The sequence below is a fragment of the Leopardus geoffroyi genome, chromosome B3, assembly GCF_018350155.1.
Source record: "Leopardus geoffroyi isolate Oge1 chromosome B3, O.geoffroyi_Oge1_pat1.0, whole genome shotgun sequence".
NCBI lineage: Eukaryota > Metazoa > Chordata > Mammalia > Carnivora > Felidae > Leopardus > Leopardus geoffroyi.
In genome coordinates this window covers 147,419,713-147,440,822 of record NC_059337.1, presented here as the reverse complement: position 1 = coordinate 147,440,822, position 21,110 = coordinate 147,419,713, and the positions used below count along the sequence as shown (strand labels likewise).

Below are 21,110 nucleotides of genomic sequence, written 5' to 3'. Positions count from 1 at the left end.
CAGTCTGGAGAGGAGATTGCAGCAAGGCTCAGTGGCACATGCCTATAGTCCCAGTTACTTGCACTGGAGTTTCTACTTGCTGATCTGGGGTGGGAAAGGAAAAGAACATACCTTAGTTCAAATATTCTAGGTATTCTTTCTGGTAGTATATTTTCTGCAATAAATGCTTCTTCGTGGGTTGTATGTCAACATGGCCATTTGCAGACACTGTAAATACATCATTTGAGATTTTATTCATATTCCACATAGTAAACATTCAATGTAGTATTACTTGCAAATATAATTGTAAATATATACAATGCAATATTACTTAGCCATCAAAAAGAATGACATCTTGCCAATTACAATAATGTGGATGGAACTACAGTGTATTATGCTAAGTGCAACAAGTCAGTCAGAAAAAGTCAAATATCCTATCATTTCTCACATTAGTGGAATAGAAGAAACTCAACATACGGAAAGGAAAAATAAAATAAATCAAAACAGAGAGGGAGGAAACCAGAAGACACTCTTAAATACAGAGAACAAACTGAGGGGAAGTGGGGGAGGTGGGCTAAATGGCATGTGGCCATTAAGGAGGGCACTGGGTGAAATGAGAACTGCGTGTTATATGTATGCGATGGTTCTCTAAATTCTACCCCTAAAATCAGTACTACACTGTATGTTAACAGACTTGAATTTACATTAATATAATACAAGAAAATTATATATAAAGAGAGACTACCTCAAAATAGCAAGCTTCTGCACAGTGAAGGAAACAATCAACAAGACAAAAAAGCAACCTATGGAATAGAAGAAGATATCTGTAAAGGACATATCCTCAGAGTTAGTTTACAAAACGTGTAAGTTTTTTTAAATTGTTTTCGAATTATCAGTAGAGAGTGTGTCCATGCAGTTCAGCACACTGTTGTGTGAGAAGCAAAACTCGTGTCTTCCACTTTTATACTGTGGTAAGATCTCACTGAACATGAGACCCACACTCTTCACAGAATTTTAACCATACATTACAGTATTGTTAATTACAGGGGTAATGATGTGGAGACCCCTCTAGAACTTAATCATCTTGCATAACACAAAATCATAGCCCTTGAGATCTACTCTTCATTGACCCTCCCTGCCAGGCCCTGGAAACTGCCATTTCACTCTCCATTTCATTGTCATCAAAACCCAAATTCAGCTGCCTGTTGCTGGAAAGGTCAATGTTCAAAGTTTTCGTTTTGGTGGGAAAGGAATTTGAGCTATATTCAGAAGGCCAGCCTTTGGGGAAAAGGCAAACTCTTGTCCAAATGCCAACTCTGAGGTTTCTCCCTGACCCAGGGCGTTTTAAAGCAATAGAGGGTTCTTAAGCAAGCAAGGGAGTACCACGGTCAATACCATCTTTTGATCATGGGCAGACTCCATGGTACAAGCTGCCAAAGTAACCTCAACTTCCCTGCATCTCCAGCTGAAGAGGGAACCAAACCACATGGGAGGAGACTGCCAGAGCCCAGGAAACAACTACCATAAGGGATTAGAGGAGAAGACCCCTGGGGCTCACACATGGTAGCAGTACTTTCTGTTCTCCCCAGCTGGCATAAGAAAATACTAAAATACAACCTTGTAGTTCACCAATCATTACTCAGAATACTGAGAAATGTTTTGCTCAGTGAACTCAGAGGAACCTTCAAAGCAAAACCAAAAGGATCAAATGGCTTGCAAACTAATAGCCAAGGAGAATAAGACACATAAAACTACAAAGAGATTTTTTGAATCACCCATAAAGGTAAAATTGACAATGTTTACCTCCACATCACAAGGAAGCAAAAGCAGTGGTCTCTGTAATGAGGAAAAGGAGTCATCCAAAGAAAGTGACCCAGCAGAACCACAGGACATGGAATTGGTAGAGAAGTTCAGGGTGTTATAACTGCATAGCCCATATGCAAGTAGCTGGAGGAAAGACTGAAGGTGTTGACTAGAGCCATGCCTCGGGGTCCAAATCCCTACCCATGTCCATGTGACCACTCTTGCCCATGGCCCACCTGCCCCTCCCACATCCACCCCAGCTTAACTGATGTGCAAGGTCACCCAATGCCACACCCTGGGACTGTTGCCGAACCCCACAGGTGGCCCCCAGGTGCAGGGTGCTGGCCACCTGGCACAGCCCTCTGTTCTGTCTGATGGTCTAGACCTGGCTTTGCTGAGGATCCTCCATTTATCCATTCGCACTGGCAGATGTCTCTGAGCAGGGGCATGAGGCTGGCAGAGGGCCAGGTCACCCTGAGGGCGCCCCTCTTGCTGTTTGCATTCTGGGCAGTGCTGGCTCCTGTGCAGGGTTCTCAAGGGCATCCCTCATGGCGCTACATCTCCTCTGAGGTGGTAATTCCCAAGAAGGAGCCGCACCACAGCAAGGGCATTCAGATGCCTGGATGTCTGTCCTATAGCCTGCGTTTTGGGGCAAGAGACATGTTATGCACATGCGGCACAAGAAACTCTTTTGGTCCAGACTCTGCTGATGATGACTCAGGATGCTCAGGGAGCCTTGCAGATGGACTACCCTTCATGCCTCCAGACTGTTACTACCTCGGCTACCTGGACGAGATTCCTTTCTCCATGGTCACAATTGACACAGGCTATGGCAGCCTTGAAGATATCATGAAGTTGGATTAACTTGCTTATGAAATGAGACCCCTCAGTTATTTCCAATGGTTTGAACACTTTGTTTCTCAGAGAGTCGCAGACATCTGTGCAATGGGACCCACTTATAACCTAGGATATAAGGAGGACAGGGGACCCCCTGTTCCTCAAGGAAATGCCAGTGCAACCCCAAGGATCTCTAGTAAGTTCTGTTCATACCATCACAGAATTTTCAAAGGACTTGCTCTCAGTTTCAAAACAATGTATAGTGTGTTAACCACGTGGAAAAAGGTGCCCAGTTCCAAATAAGGCTAGTTAGCCTAATTGAGTCAATATTTCATGGTATTGATGTAAGTTATTCGTTTCATGGTCATTTATAGTGAGAGACATCAAGCTCACACAGGCAATTATGTGTTGCATCAGAACCCCCTTTTTTTTCTCTTCAATAGTATGAGTCAAAGTATTTTCGATTTCTTAAAACACCCTTGATGTGATTTGAGATGGGCCCCATGAGGTTCATGGCACTCCAGTTGTATATTCTATATGCCATCCACCAATGGGTTATATGCCATCATTCTGGGTTATTTAGGCAGACATTATTTACTCTTGTCTGTCATAGCAACACATCAGATGGCAAGAAATTGTGGCTTGTGCATTGACACTGATGAATGTGCTTGCCAAAAAAGGTCCAGCTGCCTTAGGACCCAACTAACTGGTATAATGGAAGCTTTCAGTAACTGTTCCTTCATTCATATGCAGCACATAATGAATTGTGGAACAGGCAAGTGCATGTTCAACACTGAAATGGTGCATTTAAATAAAAGCCTGACCCACTATCATTATGGAAACTACATAGTGGATCCAGGAAAGCAGTGTGACTGCGGCTCATTCAACCAGTGCTATGGCAATCTAGGCTCTATGCGTGGTTGTATCTGAACCCATGGGGGCAAATGTAATACAGGCAGATGCTATACAGACTGCACCAACTCCGCTGCTAGGACACCCTGCAGACCAATCCAAAATATACGTGATCTTCCAGAGTCCTGCCATGGGTGACCTTGGCGTACCCTGATGACTTCCATATGCAAGATGGAACCGCGTGCACTGAAGAGGGCTGCTGCCATCATGGAAACTGCACTGACCGCACTATGCACTGCCAAGAAATCTTTGGCAGAAATGCTGTGAAGGCTGAAAATGTCTGCTATACCATAAATCAAAAAGGCAGCCGATATGGACACTGCAGCAGAGACCCAGGGGTATTCAAATCTAAACCCTGTTCCCCCACAGACATGCAGTGTGGAAGGCTGCAGCGTAGTAACGTCACCCATCTCCCTCAGCTGCAAGAGCATGTTGGATTTCATCAGTCTGAGATCTCAGGGTTCTGGTGTTTTGGGCTGGATTCGCATCGTAGCACAGGAACAACCGATATTGGTCATGTGAGAACCGGTACCCCCTGTGCTCCTGGAAAGTTCTGTCAGGATACCTACTGCAATGGCAGTGTGGCTCAGCTGAACTATGACTGTATCCCGGAGAAATGCAGTCACAGAGGGATATGCAACAATAACAGGAACTGCCATTGCCACGTAGGCTGGGATCCTCCGTGGTGCACTGAACGAGGCACTGGTGGGAGCACAGACAGTGGACCCCCTCCAAGAAGAATGCGGTCAGTCAGGCAAAGTCGTGAATCCGTGGTATATCTCAGAGTGATCTTTGCTAGAATCTATGCCTTAATGCTGCATTCCTCTTTGGGGTTGCCGGAAATGTCAGAACTATCAACAGACAGAAAGTTACGGTAGAGACTGTTGATCAAGACAATGCATAATTCAGCCTCCAGACCCCTAAACAACTATAGACAAGCCACGTGGCTCATTTGTGAAAATACAGTAATGAGGCGGCACAGCTAACATCCACGTTTCCGGGGGTTGCGGGAGACACAGGGGTCCACAGGCACATCATGGACCTGACACCAGGTCTCTGATGCGTCACTGAGCAGAACTCTGAAATAAAACTTGAAAACTGCATGCTTGTGGCGTCTATGTATTTGTGTAAGCCTGTAAGAGCCTAAACAGTGCCTAAGACTCTGTGCAGAAGACCTGAGTCAGCAGCTGTGTCTTGGGCTGAGGTTTCTGGTTCCAGAAATAAGAGAAGTTGCCACAAGCTCCTTAGGGACAAAGTCATGAATTTTCCCCAAAACTGTGCTCTTGCACACTGAGCTTTGTCTCATTCTTCAGGTGACCTCTCATTTCCTGGTCCCAATATGGGTTCAGGGTGATGGAGGGCTACCACCCACCCATACTGCCTGTCCCACACTGGCGTGTCTGTGGGCTGTCAGGGAAAGGGACATGGATTCGACCCCAGCCAGTGCAAGCTGTGCCTCCCTGGAGAGCAAATTTCCGAATGTGGGGGACTGAGACTATAAGGCTGAAAGTAGCCCCCAGTGAAATCAATCAGAAAGGTAGGCACAAGTGCCTATGGATGTCTCTGGCATTCCGAGGGAGCCTGATGAGTATGAACCCCTTTTCTCCTTCTTTTCTCTATTTTTCAGTGAGTTCATCCTTAGATGAGGCTCTGCCTAGGATTTCCACTTTGGTTCTCCCAAGAACCTTCTAGAAATCCTGCAGACTTGAGCCTGTGGAAAGTTAGGGACCATTTTTCTAAATATTTTTTACTATTTTTACAGTTGTCTAGAATATATTTTAAATCATAATAGTGATATTAAAGTCTGTTTATTTTCTTCTGAATTGAAAATATACAACTTTTTAATAGTAATTGATTAGGAAATTTTCAGAACTAATAGTAACTGTTTCAGAAATTACTTTGGAATAAGAATTTATCCCATAATTCACCAATAGATGTAAAACACATGAAGCACATAACAGCAGTTTCACTTCAGTTCATACCTAGAATCCTTTTGTTGGTGCAGATAGTCTTGTAAGTTGTACCAATGTGTCCCCATGCATGCACTTTGTCTCAAAGACACATGGTTACACAAAATATTAGACTGCCATGTGTACACATATTCTCCACGTTCCAGGGCAAACAGGTAATCATACTTTCCCAGCACCTCCTGAAATTCCCGTGCAGCCACACTGCATGTTCCCAACAAGAATGCATCCAGGAATGTTTGGGAAGGAGGGCCAAACAGGTGCCCCGGCCACCTGCTCAGTAAACTACAGAAGGATGCTAAGTGAACTGTGGAGTAACATCAGCCCTTCTGTCTGTTTGGACACACGTGTTACAGATGCAGACCTATTCAGTTAACACCATACATGTGCTGGAAACGTGAGTTTACCTTCAGGATAAAGTAAGAATGGGTCCTGTGGAGGATCTAGCACCCACAGGCCACACCCACTAATTGATGGGAGTCTACACACCAGCACACAGCGATGTGGGCTTCAAGTATAGTGCTGGGTCTGGGCTGACAAGCAGAATATGGCTGAACCTAGAGCCTAGAAAGGTGAAGGGGAGGAAGAAATTCTCAACCAAATGTTCTTGTAGACCAAGAACTAAGTTCACATGACCTGGATTAACAGGGGAAAGAACCCAAAGTTCATTGTGTGTGCACAGAGGTCCCCCTAGATACACATTAACTAGATCAGAGAAGTGAGGGCCCCCTAAACTGACATTAATGAGCTAAGCAAAGTGAGTGCCCCCTAGAGTAATATTAACTAGATAAGTGAACTGTAGTGTGCCCCCTAGATTTACTAACTAGATAAAGTGAGTGCCCCCTCAGATATACACAAATCAGATAAGCTAAGCAGGTGCCCATTAGATTTATATTGACTAAATAAGTAAAGTGTAGCGTGCTCCCTAGATTTACATTAACTAGATAAGCTAAGTGAGTGTCCCCTAAATTTACATTAACTGGATAAGCAAGGTGAGTGCCCCTTAGATTTATATTACTTAGGTAAGTGAAGTGTAGCTTGCCCCCTACATATACATTAACTCCATAAACTGAGTGCCCCCTTGATATACATTAACTAGACTGGCAAAGTGACTGCCCTCTAGATTTATGTTAACAAGAGAAGCAAAGTGAGTGCCCCCTAGATGAATAACCAGATAAGTGAAGTTAGTGACCCCTAGATTTACATAAAAGATAAGCAAAGTTTAACCTGCCCCCTAGATTTGTATTAACTACAAAAGTGAAGTGAGTGCCACCTACATATATATAAACTCCATAATGGAAGTGAGTGCCCCCTATATATACATGAAGGAGGTAAGTGAAGGGAGTGCCCCTAGAATTATATTAACTAGATAAGGAAGAGAGTGCCCATAGATATACATATACTGGATAAGCAAAGTGAGGTTTCCCTAGATTTACATTAACTATCTAGGCGAAGTGTAGCTTGCCCCCTAGATTTACATTCACTACATAAGCAAAGTGAGTGTGTCCCCTAGATTGACATTAACTAGATATGGGAAGTGTAGCTTGCTCCCGAGATTTGCATTTACTAGAAAAGCAAAGTGAGTGCCCCCTAAACATACATTAACCGGATAATTAAAGTGAGTTCCCCCTATGCTGATATTAACTAGATAAGCAAATTGAATGCTCCCTAGATATACATTAATTAGATAAGCAAAGTGTGCTTACCTAATGTGTCCCATAGACTTTCATTAACAAGACAAGGAAATGAGTGCCCCCTAGATTTACATTAACTAGATAAGTGAAACGAGTGCCCCATAAACTCACATTAACTAGGTGAGTTAAATGAGTGCCCACTACATAAAAATTTACTGGATACGTGAATGATCCCTAGATTTACATTAACTACATAAGGGAACTGAGTGCCCCCCAGATTTACATTAACTAGATAATCACAGTGAGTTCCCCTAAATTTATTTCAACTAAATCAGCGCAGTGCCCCCTAGATTTATATTAACTAGTTGCACTAGATCAATATTAACTAAATAAGTGAACTTTAGTGTTCCCACTAGAATTACGTTAACTACATAAGGGAACTGAGTGTCCCCTAGATTTACATTAAATCGATAAGCAAAGCGAGTGCCCCCTAGGTCTATATTAACTAGATAAGGGTGATGAGTGCTCCCTAGATAGACTTTAACGAGATAAGGGAAGTTAGTGACTCCTAGATACACATTAACCACACAAGCAAAGCATTGCCTGCTGTTTTCAGCAAAGCCAGAAAGCAGTGTTCTGCTTTGCGATATGTTCCCTGTAATGTCCTACACCAGGACATACCTATTTGATTTCCCACATGTCTGACTTACTTCACTTATCCTGATGCCCTCAGGATCCACCCATGTTGTCGCAAAGGGCAAGTTTTCATTCTTTCTCACGGACGAATCATAGAATTCCACTGTACATACAGGCCACACTTCTTTTTACCCATTCTTCTGTCTGCGGACACATAGGGTGTTTTGGTTCTTGTAAATAATGCTACAATGCACAAGGATGGGGGGAATGAAGATATCATTTAAAGTCAGAGTTTTCACTTTCTTTGGAAAGTTGGACTTCCACAAAGACTCCAGTCCATGTGTGATCATCTAAGACCCTTTCCCAGAACCTCGGAGACCACAGACAAGAAAGGTGGAGCAGGTTCAGGGGTCACTGTAGAGTCCATAGCCACACTCAGGTATGTTCACCTATGCATGTGTAGGGAAGACTCTTCACGGGTCCATTGGCATATGGAGCTGGATCCCACAGGGCCCAAAAATGCACATTTGTTTGTGGATGGATGCCAAGTTTTGGAGGGGTGTGAGAGACAACACAGGGACATCTTAGGCTGCTAGGAGGCTGCCATTACCCCTCTACTACACTTCCAATTCTTTTGTGAGATTCAAAAGACAAAAGCATAAAGTGTGAGTATAAATCAATGCTCGTGGGTACACAATACATACAGATGTGGCCTGTGACATCAGTAGAGTGGGAAGTGGTGTGGAGCCGTTAAAGTGTACTTGTCCATGGGATTGAATTTAAGTAGTTATCAGTTGACAATAGACTGTTACGGCTTTAGAGTGTTTTGTGTAAGGGCATGGTAAACCCAAAGGATCTATCTAAAGAATGTGCACAAAAGGAACAAAGAAGCAAATGAAAATGTGTCACTGCAAAATATCAACTAAGCACAAAGGAAGCCATTCATATGGGAAATGGAGTACAAAAGCTGTGAGATGTAGAAAGAAAACACAGATCTTATGTTATGTTCCAATCACAATGAGGAAAAGTGTTCACCATTCTAGTTTTGTTTTGTTTTGTTTTGTTTTACATCCCAAATTGCTCATGATCTATCCCCTGGCCATAATGCCTTTAATTTTCTTCAAAAATGCCACGATCTCTACTTAACACCAGTGTCCTAACACCTGTTGTTATGGCTGTTGTTTCTATGAGTGGACAGAATCACATGAAATTATTCCCACCAACACAGACACATGCACACTTGTATGAAATCTTCTCTGTGCATAAACATCTTTAGGGTTAATATCACATATTGTATGATTTGCAGTCATGTCCATGCATAGTTAAATTATTACTAGCCAAATGTGTATAGGAATGTCTTCTAGGAATACCTTTTTTTTTTTGGCCCCAGATTTATTGAGAGATAATCGACATATAACATTATGTAAGGTTAAGGTGTAGAATGTGATGCCTTGATACATGTATATAATGCGAAATGCTTACCAAGTTGAAGTTAGTCAATACATTCTTCAGCTAATTCTGGTAAGAACATAAAGCAACTTTCAATATACAATATGTATACTAATTATTGTCATCTTACTATACATTAGACCCATGGAAGCTTTTTGTCTATCTTCTAACTGGAAGTTTGGACACACTGAGCAATGCCCCCCCTCCATTTTCCCTGCCCCTCAGTCCCTGGAACCCACCATTGCACACTCTGTTTCTGTGAATTTGATGTTTCTAGACTCCACATGTAACTGTGATCATACAGAATGTGTCTTTCTCTGTCTGACTAATTTAACTTAGCATAATGTCTTCAAGCTTCATCCATGTAGTCAGAAATGGCACGATTAACTTTTATATGGATGAAATCTATCATCTATCTATCTATCTATCTATGTATCTATCTATCTCTGTATCCATCCATCTATCTATCTAATCTCACATCTTTATCTATTAATCCCTTGATGAGCAGTTAGGTCTTTTCAGTGTCTCAGCTATGGAGAATAAGACTGCAATGAACATGGGGTGCACATATCTCTGATGTAGTGACTTCATCCCCTGTATATATCACTCAGAAATGGGATTGCTGGGCACAACCATACTTTTGTTTCTAATTTTTTGAGAATTCTCCATACTGCTTTCAGTAGTAATCTCACCAGTTTACATTCCTAGGGACAGTGTACCAGGTTTGCTTATTTCCACATGCTCACAAGCATTTGTTATCTCTTGTCTGATGGTAACAGCCATAATAACAGGTGTGAGGTGTTATGGGATTGTGGCTTTGATTTGCATGTCTCTGCTGATGAGTGACGTTGAGCACCTTTTAATGCACTTGCTGGACGTTTGTACATGGACTTTGGAAACATGCCCTTTCAAGTCCTCTACTCCCCCATTTTTTTTAAATTGGGTTGCTTGTTATAATATTCAGGAAAATAAGCTTTTTTTTTTTAAATTTTGGATATGAACCTCATATCACACGTTTTACATTTTTTTTCCATCCCTGTAAAATGTCTTTTCCTTTGGTGAATGTGTCTTTCCCTAAGCAGAAGATATTTAGTTTGATGTGTTCTCACTCACTGATTTTGGTCTTCATTGACTGTGCATTTGGAGTCATATCCGAAACATCATTTCCAAGGCCAAGGTCAAGGAGATTTTTGCCCATGTAGTTTTTAGGTGTGTTACGGTATCCCTATCTGGTTTTTGTGTAAAAGGAAGGCGGGCATTTTAAAACTAGTGGGGACATTCACTCTTCCTCTCAAGTTGGGCACTAGCAGACAGCCCCTTTGTGTCTCCAGCTGAGGAGGGAACCCCACATGTATAGGAGGAGACTGCCAGAAGCCTGGAAAGAATCACAATACAGGATTAGAGGGAAAAAATCCTGGAGTTCACACATGGTCACAAGTACTTTCTGTTCTCACCAGCTGGCATAAGAAAATACTAAAATACAACCTTGTACTTCACCAATCATGACACAAAATACTGGGAAATGTTTCCTCAGTAAACTCAGAGGAAGCTTCAAAGTAACAACCAAAAGGATCAAATGGCTTGCAAACTAATAGCCAACCAGAATAAGACATGTAAAATTACAAAGCAATGTTTTTCAACACGTACCAAGGCAAAATTGACGTCTACCTCCACATCCCAAGGAAGTAGGAAGATGTGGTCTCCATAATGAGGAAAAGTAGTCATCCACAGAAAGTGAACCGGCAGTACCACAGGACATGGAAGCGGTAGAGAACTTCATGGTGTTAAAACTGTATATTCTGTATTCAAGTAGCTACAGGAAAGATGGAATGTGTTGAATAGAGCCATGTCTCTGGGTCCAAGTCCCTACTATGTCCATGTGAGTATGCTTGGACAGGGCCCGCCTGCCTCTGCCACATGTGCCCCAGCTAAACTGATGTGCAGGGTCACCCAATACCACACCTTGGGACTGTTACCTAACCCCACAGGTGGCCCCCAGGTGTAGGGTGCCGACTGCCCAGCACAGCCCTCTGTTCTGTCAGATGGTCTAGATCTGGCTTTGCTGAGGATCCTCCATTTATCCATTCTCACTGGCAGATGTCCCTGAGCAGAGGCATGAGGCTGGCAGAGGGCCAGGTCACCCTAAGTGCGTCCCTCTTGCTGTTTGCATTCTGGGCAGTGTTGGCTCCTGTCCAAGGTTCTCAAGATCATCCCTCATGGTGCTACATCTCCTCTGAGGTGGTATTTCCCAAGAAGGAGCTGAACCACAGCAAGGGCATTCAGATGCCTTGCTGGCTATCCAATAACCTGCGTTTGGCGGGCAAGAGACAAAACTTCATTTTTACTTTCAATTTCTATTAAAAATATTCCTATTTGGGGAGAGAGGGGAAGATGGCAGCTTAGGAGAACACCTTATCATGCTGATCGCTTAGTTTCCATCCACATCTGCCTAAATAACCCAGAAAACTTCCAGAAGACTAGCAGAACAGAGTCTCCAGAGGCAGCACATACAAGAGGCCTATGGAAGAGGGTAGGAAGGGTAGAGAGGCGGTGCATGCTCTACGGACACTCGGGAGGGAGCCAGGGTGGTGGAGGGGGAGACCGCCCGGGAAGGCACAGCCCCCAAAATCTGGCTTGCAAAAGTGGAGGGGCCAAACTCTGCGAGTTCTGACAGCCAGCGGGGCTTAACATCTGGGATGCTAACAGTCAACAGCTCTGCTCTCAGAGAGCGGGGAGAGTAAGAGGACACCTGGAGGCGGAGTGGATGAGTCCCGGAAGACAGAGCTCAGCTCGGCAGGAACAAAGGCAGTGGCCAGCGCCATCTCCCTCTCCAATCCCACGGCCGAAATCCCAAAGGGAACCAGTTCCTGTCACCAAACTTGCTTGCATCACACAAACACCCAACACTGTGCTTCTGTGGATCCATCCCTCCGACGGGTCTGCCTCCCTCCTGGTGCTTCAGGGCCCCTACCACAGGGGACCACTGATGGCAAAGCGAGCTAAGCCTACCCCTCCCGCCACTGTGCACCTTGCGGATCCACCCTGGTTAATATGCCAGATCCTATCGAAGCAGCACGCCAAGCCTGGAAGTGTGCAAGCAGCACAGACAGGGGCCACACCACCCCACATGAATCTTGCCCCTGGGAGAGGGTAAGATAAGGTACACACCACTGTGACTGTGGCCCCAGCGGTGGGCTGGGGGCAGTCAATGGGTCTGACTGCAGCCCCGCCCACCAACATAAGTTACACCAGACAGCACAGGGGAAGAGACCTGCAGTTTGGAGCCACCACAGAGACTACCAAAAATGATGAAATGGAAGAACTCGCCTCAAAAGAAACTCCAGGAAGTAGCGACACTTAACGAATTGATCAAAAATGATTTAAGCACTATAACACAACAAGAATTTAGAATAATAGTCATAAAAGTAATCACTGGGCTTGAAAAAAGCACAGAAGAAAGCAGAGAATCTATTCCTACAGAGATCAAGGGACTAAGAAATAGTCATGAGGAGCTAAAAAAAATACTATAAATGAGGTGCAAAATAAAATGGAGGTGGCCGTAGCATGGACTGAAGAGGCAGGGGAGAGAATAGGTGAATTAGAGGATAACATTACGGAAAAAGAGGAAGGTGAGAACAAGAGAGATAAAAAAAAATCCAGGAGTATGAGGGGAGAATGAGAGAACTAAGTGATGCAATCAAATGGAACAATATCTGTATCATAGGAATTCCAGAAGAGGAAGAGAGAGAGAAAGGGGCTGAAGGTGGACTTGAACAAATCATAGCTGAGAACTTCCCTGATCTGGGGAAGGAAAAAGGCATTGAAATCCAAGAGGCACAGAGAACTCCCTTTAGATGTAACTTGAATCGATCTTCTGCACGACACATCATAATGACACTGGCAAAATACAAGGATAAAGAGAAAATTCTGAAAGCAGCTAGAGATAAACATGCTCTAACTTACAAAGTGAGATCCATAAGAGTAGTGGCAGACCTATCTACTGAACCTTGGCAGGCCAGAGAGGAATGGCAGGAAATCTTCCATGTGAGGAACAGAAATGCAGCCAAGAATCCTTTATCCAGCAAGTCCGTCATTCAGAATAGGAATGATAAAGGTCTTCCCAAACAAACAAAAATGGAAGGAATTCATCACCACTAAACCAGCCCTACAAGAGATCCTAAGGGGGATTCTGTAAGTGAAATGTTGCAAGGACCACAAAGTACCAGAGACATCACTACAAGCATGACACCTACAGATATCACAATGACTCTAAACCCGTAACTTTCCACAATAAGACTGAATGTAAATGGACTAACTGCTCCAACCAAAAGACATAGGGTATCAGAATGGATAAAAAAACAAGACCCATCTATTTGCTGTCTACAAGAGACTCATTTTAGACCCGAGGACACCTTCAGATTGAAAGTGAGGGGATGGATAGCTATCATGCTACTGGAAGTCAAAAGAAAGCTGGAGTAGCCATACGTATATCAGACAAACTAGACTTTAAATTAAAGGTTGTAACAAGAGGTGAACAAGGGCATTATATAATAATTACAGGGTCTATCCATCAGGAAGAGCTAACAATTATAAATGTCTATGCACCGAATATGGCAGCACCGAAATATATAAAATAATTACAAACCTAAGCAACCTTACTGATAAGAATGTGATCACTGCAGGGGACTTTAACACCCCACATACAACAATGGATAGATCATCTAGACACAGGATCAATAAAGAAACAAGGGCCCTGAATGATACACTGGATCAGATGGACTTAACAGATATATTTAGAACTCTGCATCCCAAAGCAACAGAATATACTTTCTTCTCGAGTGCACATGGAACATTCTCCAAGATAGATCACATACTGGGTCAGAAAACAGCCCTTCAGAAGTACAAAAGAACTCAGATCACCCCATGCACAGTTTCAGCCCAAAATGCTATGAAACTTGAAATCAACCACAGGAAAAAGTCTGGAACACTTCCAAAAGCATGGAGGTTAAAGAACACCCTACTAAAGAATGAATGGGTCACCCAGGCACCGAGAGAAGAAATTAAAAAATATATGGAAACAAATGAAAATGAAAATACAACACTCCAGGGGGGCCTAGGTGGCTCAGTCGGTTGAGATTCCAACTTCGGCTCAGGTCACAATTTCCCAGCTTGTGAGTCCGAGCCCCACGTCCGGGTCTGTGCTGACAGCTCAGAGTCTGGAGCCTGCTTTAGATTCTGTGCCTCCCTCTCTCTCTGCCCCTAACCCACTCGCATTCTGCCTCGGTCTCTCTCAAAAATAAATAAACATTAAAAAAAAAAAAAGAAAATACAACAATCCAAATGCTTTGTGATGCAGCAAAGGCAGTCCTGAGAGGAAAATACATTGTAATCCAAGCCTAACTCAAGAAACAAGAAAAATCCCAAATACAAAATCTAACGGCACACATAATGAAATAGAAGCAGAACAGCAAAGACACCCTAAACCCAGCAGGAGAAATAATAAAGATCAGAGCGGAAATAAACAATATAGAATCTAAAAACCTGAAGAGCAGATCAATGAAACCAAGAGTTGGTTTTTTGAAAAAATAAACAAAATTGATAAACCTCTATCCAGCCTTCTCAAAAAGAAAAGGGAGATGACCCAAATAGATACAATCATGAATGAAAATGGAATTATTACAACCAAACCCTTAGAAATACAAGCAATTATCAGGGAATACTATGAAAAATTATATGCCAACAAACTGGACAACTTGGAAGAAATGGACAAATTCCTAAGCACCCATGCACTTCCAAAACTCAAACAGGAAGAAATAGAAAATTTGAACAGACCCATAACCAGTGAAGAAATTGAATCAGTCATTAAAAATCTCCCAACAAACAAGAGTCCAGGACCAGATGGCTTCCCTGGGGAATTCTACCAGACATTTAAAGCAGAGATAATACCTCTAGTTCTCAAGCTGTTCCAAAAAAATTGAAAGGGAAGGAAAACTTCCAGACTCATTCTATGAAGCCAGCATGACTTCGATTCCTAAACCAGACAGAGACCCAGCAACAAACACAACTACAGCCCAATATCCCTGATGAATATGGATGCAAATATTCTCAATAAGATACTAACAAATCGAATTCAACAGCATATAAAAAGAATTATTCACCATGATCAACGAGATTCATTCCTGGGCTGCAGGCCTGGTTCAACATTCGCAAATCAATCAGTGTGATACATCACCTTAATAAAAGAAAAGATAAGAACCATATGATCTTGTCAATCGATGCAGAGAAAGCATTTGACAAAATTCAGCGTCCTTTCTCAGTAAAAACCCTCAAGACACACGGGATAGAAGGAACACACTTGAACATCATAAAAGCCATTTATGAAAAGCCCACAGCTAATATCATCCTCAATGGGGAAAAATTGAGATATTTCACTGCTGTTGTTTAACATAGTGTTGCAAGTGCTAGCATCAGCAATCAGACAACAAAAGGAAATCAAAGGTATCAAAATTGGCAAAGATGAAGTCAGGCTTTCACTTTTTGCAGATGACATGATACTACACATGGAAAACCCAGTAGACTCCACCAAAAGTCTGCTAGAACTGATACATGAAATCAGAAAAGTCGCAAGATACAAAAGCAATGTACAGAAATCAGTTGCAATCTTATACACTAACAGTGAAGCAACAGAAAGACCAATAAAGAAACTGATCCCATTCACAATTGAACCAAGATTCATAAAATACCTAAGAATAAACCTAACCAAAGATGTAAAAGATGTGTATGCTGAAAACTATAGAAAGCTTATGAAGGAAACTGAAGAAGATGCAAAGAAATGGACAAACATTCCATGCTCATGGATTGGAAGAATAAATATTGTTAAAATGTCAATACTACCCAAATCGATCTACACAATCAAAATTGCAATCCCAATCGAAATTGCACCAGCATTCTTCTCGAAGCTAGAGCAAGCAATCCTAAAACTTGTATGGAACCACAAAAGACCCAGAATAGCCAAATATTGAAGAAGAAGACCAAAGCGGGAGGCATCCCAATCCCAGACTTTAGCCTCTACTACAAAGTTGTCATCATCAAGACAGCATGGTATTGGCACAAAAACAGACACATAGACCAATGGAATAGAATAGACACTCCAGAATTGGACCCACAAATGTATGGCCAACTAATCTTTGACAAAGCAGGAAAGAATATCCAATGGAAAAAAGACAGTCTCTTTAACAAATGGTGCTGGAGGAACTGGACAGCAACATGCAGAAGGATTAATCTAGACCACTTTCTTACACCATTCACAAAAATAAACTCAAAACAGATAAAGGACCTGAATGTGAGACAGGACACCATCAAAACCCTAGAGGAGAGAGCAGGAAAAAACCTCTCTGACCTCAGCCACAGCAAATTCTTACTTGACACATCTCCAGAGGCAAGGGAATTAAGAACAAAAATGAACTATTGGGATTTCATGAAGATAAAAAGCTGCACTGCAAAGGAAACAATCAGCTAAATTAAAAGGCAGCCAATGGAATGGGAAAAGATATTTGCAAATGACATATGAGACAAAGGGCTAGTATCCAAAATCTATAAAGAACTCATCAAACTCCACACCTGATAACAAATAATCCAGTGAAGAAAGGGGCAGAAGACATGAATAGACACTTCTCTAAAGAAGACATCCAGATGGCCAACAGGCACATGAGAAGATGCTCAATGTCGCACCTCATCAGGGAAATACAAATGAAAACCACACTGAGATACCACATCATGCCAGTCAGAGTGGCTAAAATGAACAAATCAGGAGACTATAGATGCTGGAGAGGATGTGGAGAAACAGGAGCCCTCTTGCACTATTGGTGGGAATGACAACTGGTGCAGCCATTCTGGAAAATAGTGTGGATGTTCCTAAAAAATTAAAAATAAGTCTACCCTATGACCCAGCAATAGCACTGCTAGGAATTTACCCAAAGGATACAGGAGTGCTGATGCATAGGGGCACTTGTACCCCAATGTTTATAGCAGCACTTTGAACAATAGCCAAATTATGAAAAGAGTCTAAAATGTCCATCAACTAATGAATGGATAAAGAAATTGTGGTATCTATTCAAAATGGAATACTACCTGACATTGAGAAAGAATGAAATGTGGCCTTTTGTAGCAACGTGGATGGATCTGGAGAGTGTTGTGCTGAGTGAAACTAGTCATATGGAGAAAGACAGATACCGTATGTTTTCACTCTTATTTGGATCCTGAGAAACTTGACAGAAGACCATGGGGAAGAGGAAGAAAAAAAAGTTAGAGAGGGAGGGAGTCAAACCATCACAGACTCTTAAAAACTGAATAAACTGAGGGTTGATGGGGGGTGGGAGGGAGGGGAGGGTGGGTGATGGGTATTGAGGAGGGCCCCTGTTGGGATTAGCATTGGGTGTTGTATAGAAACCTATTTGACAATAAATTTCATACTTACAAAATAATCTTGTTTAATTGTTATTGCTATGTTTTTTTTAGTTTTATGTAATTTTTTTCAAATTCCATTTTATTTCCATCATTTTACTTTAGTCTACTACAGTATATTCACTTTTTCAAATTATTAAATGATTTTTTCTTTTCTTTATCTTTATTCTTTTTCATTTCTTTACTTTTTTCTTAAATACAGAACAAAAAATTCATAATTATTATTAAAAATATTTTTATTTAATTTTTTCTACTATATGCTTTACTTTTGTCTATATTAATTTCAAATTCTATTTTACTCCCATCTACCCATTTTACTCTACATCAGTGTATGCATTGTTTCAAATTCTCAAATGATTTACTTTGCCCCATTTTTTTTCCCTAATCTGTCAAACCACTTTCAACACCTAAACAAACACACCTACGATCTAGCATTAACTATTAGATTTGTATGTGTGTGTGTGTGTTTAAGTTTTAATTTTAATATTTTTGTAATTTTGTTTTATTTCAATATTTCTACTTCATTAATTCCTTTTCTCTCTTCAAAATGACAAAACAAAGGAATTAACCCCAAAAGAAAGACCACGAAGAAACGACAGCCAGGGATTTAACCAACACAGGTACAAGCAAGATGTCTGAACCAGAATTTAGAATCACGATAATAAGAATACTAGCTGGAGTCAAAAATAGATGAAAATCCCTTTCTGAATAGATAAGAGAAGTAAAAAAAACTAGCCAGAATGAAATTAAGAATGTTATACCTGAACTGCAATCACGGATGGATGCAGCTGTGGTAAGGATGGATGAGGCAGAACAGAGAATCAGCGATATAGAGGACAAACTTATAGAAAATAATGAAGCAGAAAAAAAGAGGGAGATTAAGGCAAAAGAGCATGACTTAAGAATTAGAGAAATCAGTGACTCATTAAAAAGGAACATCAGAATCACAGGGGTCCCAGAAGAGAAAGAAAGAGAAATAGGGGTAGAAGGGTTATGTGAGCTGATCATAGCAGAAAACTTTCCTAACCTGGGGAAAGACACAGACATCAAAATCCAGGAAGCACAGAGGACCCCCATTAGATTCAACAAAAACTGGCCAGCAACAAGGCATACCATAGTCAAATTCACAAAATACTCAGGCAAGGAGAGAATCATGAAAGCAGCAAGGAAAAAAAGTCCCTAACATACAAGGGAAGACAGATCAGGTTTGCAGCAGACCTATCCACAGATTCTTGGCAGGCCGGAAAGGAGTGGCAGAGTCTATTCAGTGTGCTGAATCAGAAAAGTATGCAGACAAGAATTCTTTATACAAGAAGGCTGTCATTCAAAATGGAAGGAGAGATAAAAGTTTCCCAGACAAACAAAAATTAAAAGAGTTTGACCACTAAACCAGCCCTGCAAAAAATTTTAAGGGGGACTCTCTGAGGGGACAAAAGATGAAAAAAAAAAAAAATATATATATATATATATATATATGTGTGTGTGTGTGTGTGTGTGTGTGTGTGTGTGTGTGTGTGTGTACCAAAAGCAAGAAAGATTAGAAAGGACCAGGGAACACCATCAGAAATTCCAGCTCTACAAGCATCATCATGGCAATAAACTCATATCTTTCAGTACTCACTCTAAACCTCAGTGGACTCAATGCCCCAGTCAAAAGACATAGGGTAATGGAATGGATAAGAAAACAAGATCCTTCTATATGCTGTTCACAAGAGACCCACTTTAGACCTAAAGACACCTTCAGATTGAACATAAGGGAATGGAGAACCATCTATCATGCTAATGGTCAACAAAAGAAAGCCCGAGTACCCATACTTATATCAGACAATCTAGACTTAAAAATACTGTATCAAGAGATGCAGAAGGGCATTATATCATGATCAAGGGGTCTATAGACGAAGAAGACCCAATAATTGTAAACATTTATGCGCCAAATGGGAGAGCACACAAATATATAAATCAATTAATCACAAACATAAAGAAACTCACTGATAGTAATACCATAATATTAGGAGACTTCAACACCCCACTCACAGCAATGGACAGATCATCTCAACAAAAAATCGACAAGGAAAGAATGGCTTTGAATGACACACTGGACCAGATGGATTTAACAGATACATTCAGAATATTTCATCCTAAAGCATCAGAATATGCATTCTTCTCTAGCGCACATGGAACGTTCTCCAGAATAGACCATATACTGGGACACAAATCAGCCCTAAGTAAGTACAAAAAGATTGAGATCATACTGTGCATATTTTCAGACCACAATGCTGTGAAACTCAAAATCAACTACAAGAAAAAATTTGGAAAGTTAAAAAATACTTGGAGACTAAAGAACATCCTACTAAAGAATGAATGGGTTAACTCCATTCATTAGGAAGTTAAAAAGTATATGGAGGAAGTTAAAAAGGAAGGAAGTTAAAAAGTATATGGAAGTCAATTAAAATGATAACACCACAACCCAAAACCTCTGGGACGCAGCAAAGGTGGTCATAAGATGAAAGTATATAGCATTCCAGGCCTTCCTAAAGAAGGAAGAAAGATCTCAGATACACAACCTAACCTTACACTTTAAGGAGCTGGAAAAAGAACAGCAAATAGAACCCAAAACCAGCAGAAGACAGGAAGTAATAAAGATTACAAAAGAAATTAATGCTATCGAAACCAAAAAATAAAAAATAAAATAAATAACAGTAGACCATATCAATGGAACCGGAAGCAGATTCTTTGAAAAAATGAACAAAATTGATAAACCACTAGCCAGTTTGATCAAAAAGAAAAAGGAAAGGATGCAAATAACTAAAATCAAGAATGACAGAGGAAAGATCACAACCAAAACAACAAAAATAAAAACAATAATAAGAGAATATTATGAGCAATTATATGCCAATAAAATGGGCAATCTGGAAGAAATGGGAAAATTCCTAGAAACATATACACTACCAAACTGAAACAGGAAGAAATATAAAAATTTGAACAGACCGATAACCAGTAAGGAAATAGTATTAGTAATCAAAAATCTGTCAAAAACAAGAGCCCAGGGCCAGATGGTTTTCCAGGGGATTCTACCAAACATTTAAGGAAGAGTTAACGCCTATTGTCTTGAAGCTGTTCCAAAATATAGAAATGTAACGAAAACTTCCAGACTCTTTCTGAAGCCAGAATTACCTTGATTCCAAAAGCAGACAGAGACCACACTAAAAAGGAGAACTATAGACCAATTTCCCTGATGAACGTGGATGCAAAAATCCTCAACAAGATATTAGCCTACCAGATCCTACAATACATTAAAAAAATTATGCACCACGACCAAGTGGGATTTATACCTGGGATGCAGGGCTGGTTCAATACGTGCAAAACAACGTGATTCATCACATCAATAAAAGAAAGGACAAGAACCATATGATCCTCTCCATAAATGCAG

General features: G+C 41.2%; 1 protein-coding gene across 1 annotated transcript in view; it reads left to right on the top strand.

The window, feature by feature from the left end:
- Positions 1-1,882: 1,882 nt before the first annotated feature.
- Positions 1,883-21,110, top strand: part of LOC123583760 (disintegrin and metalloproteinase domain-containing protein 21-like) — a 32,460-nt gene continuing 13,232 nt past the window's right edge. Inside the window, 7 exon segments of the mRNA XM_045450850.1 lie at positions 1,883-2,428; positions 2,431-2,481; positions 2,484-2,534; positions 2,537-2,815; positions 3,575-3,664; positions 3,667-4,405; positions 4,881-5,068. Of these exon segments, the coding sequence (XP_045306806.1) occupies positions 2,212-2,428; positions 2,431-2,481; positions 2,484-2,534; positions 2,537-2,815; positions 3,575-3,664; positions 3,667-4,405; positions 4,881-5,068 (1,615 nt within the window). The 5' untranslated portion in view covers positions 1,883-2,211.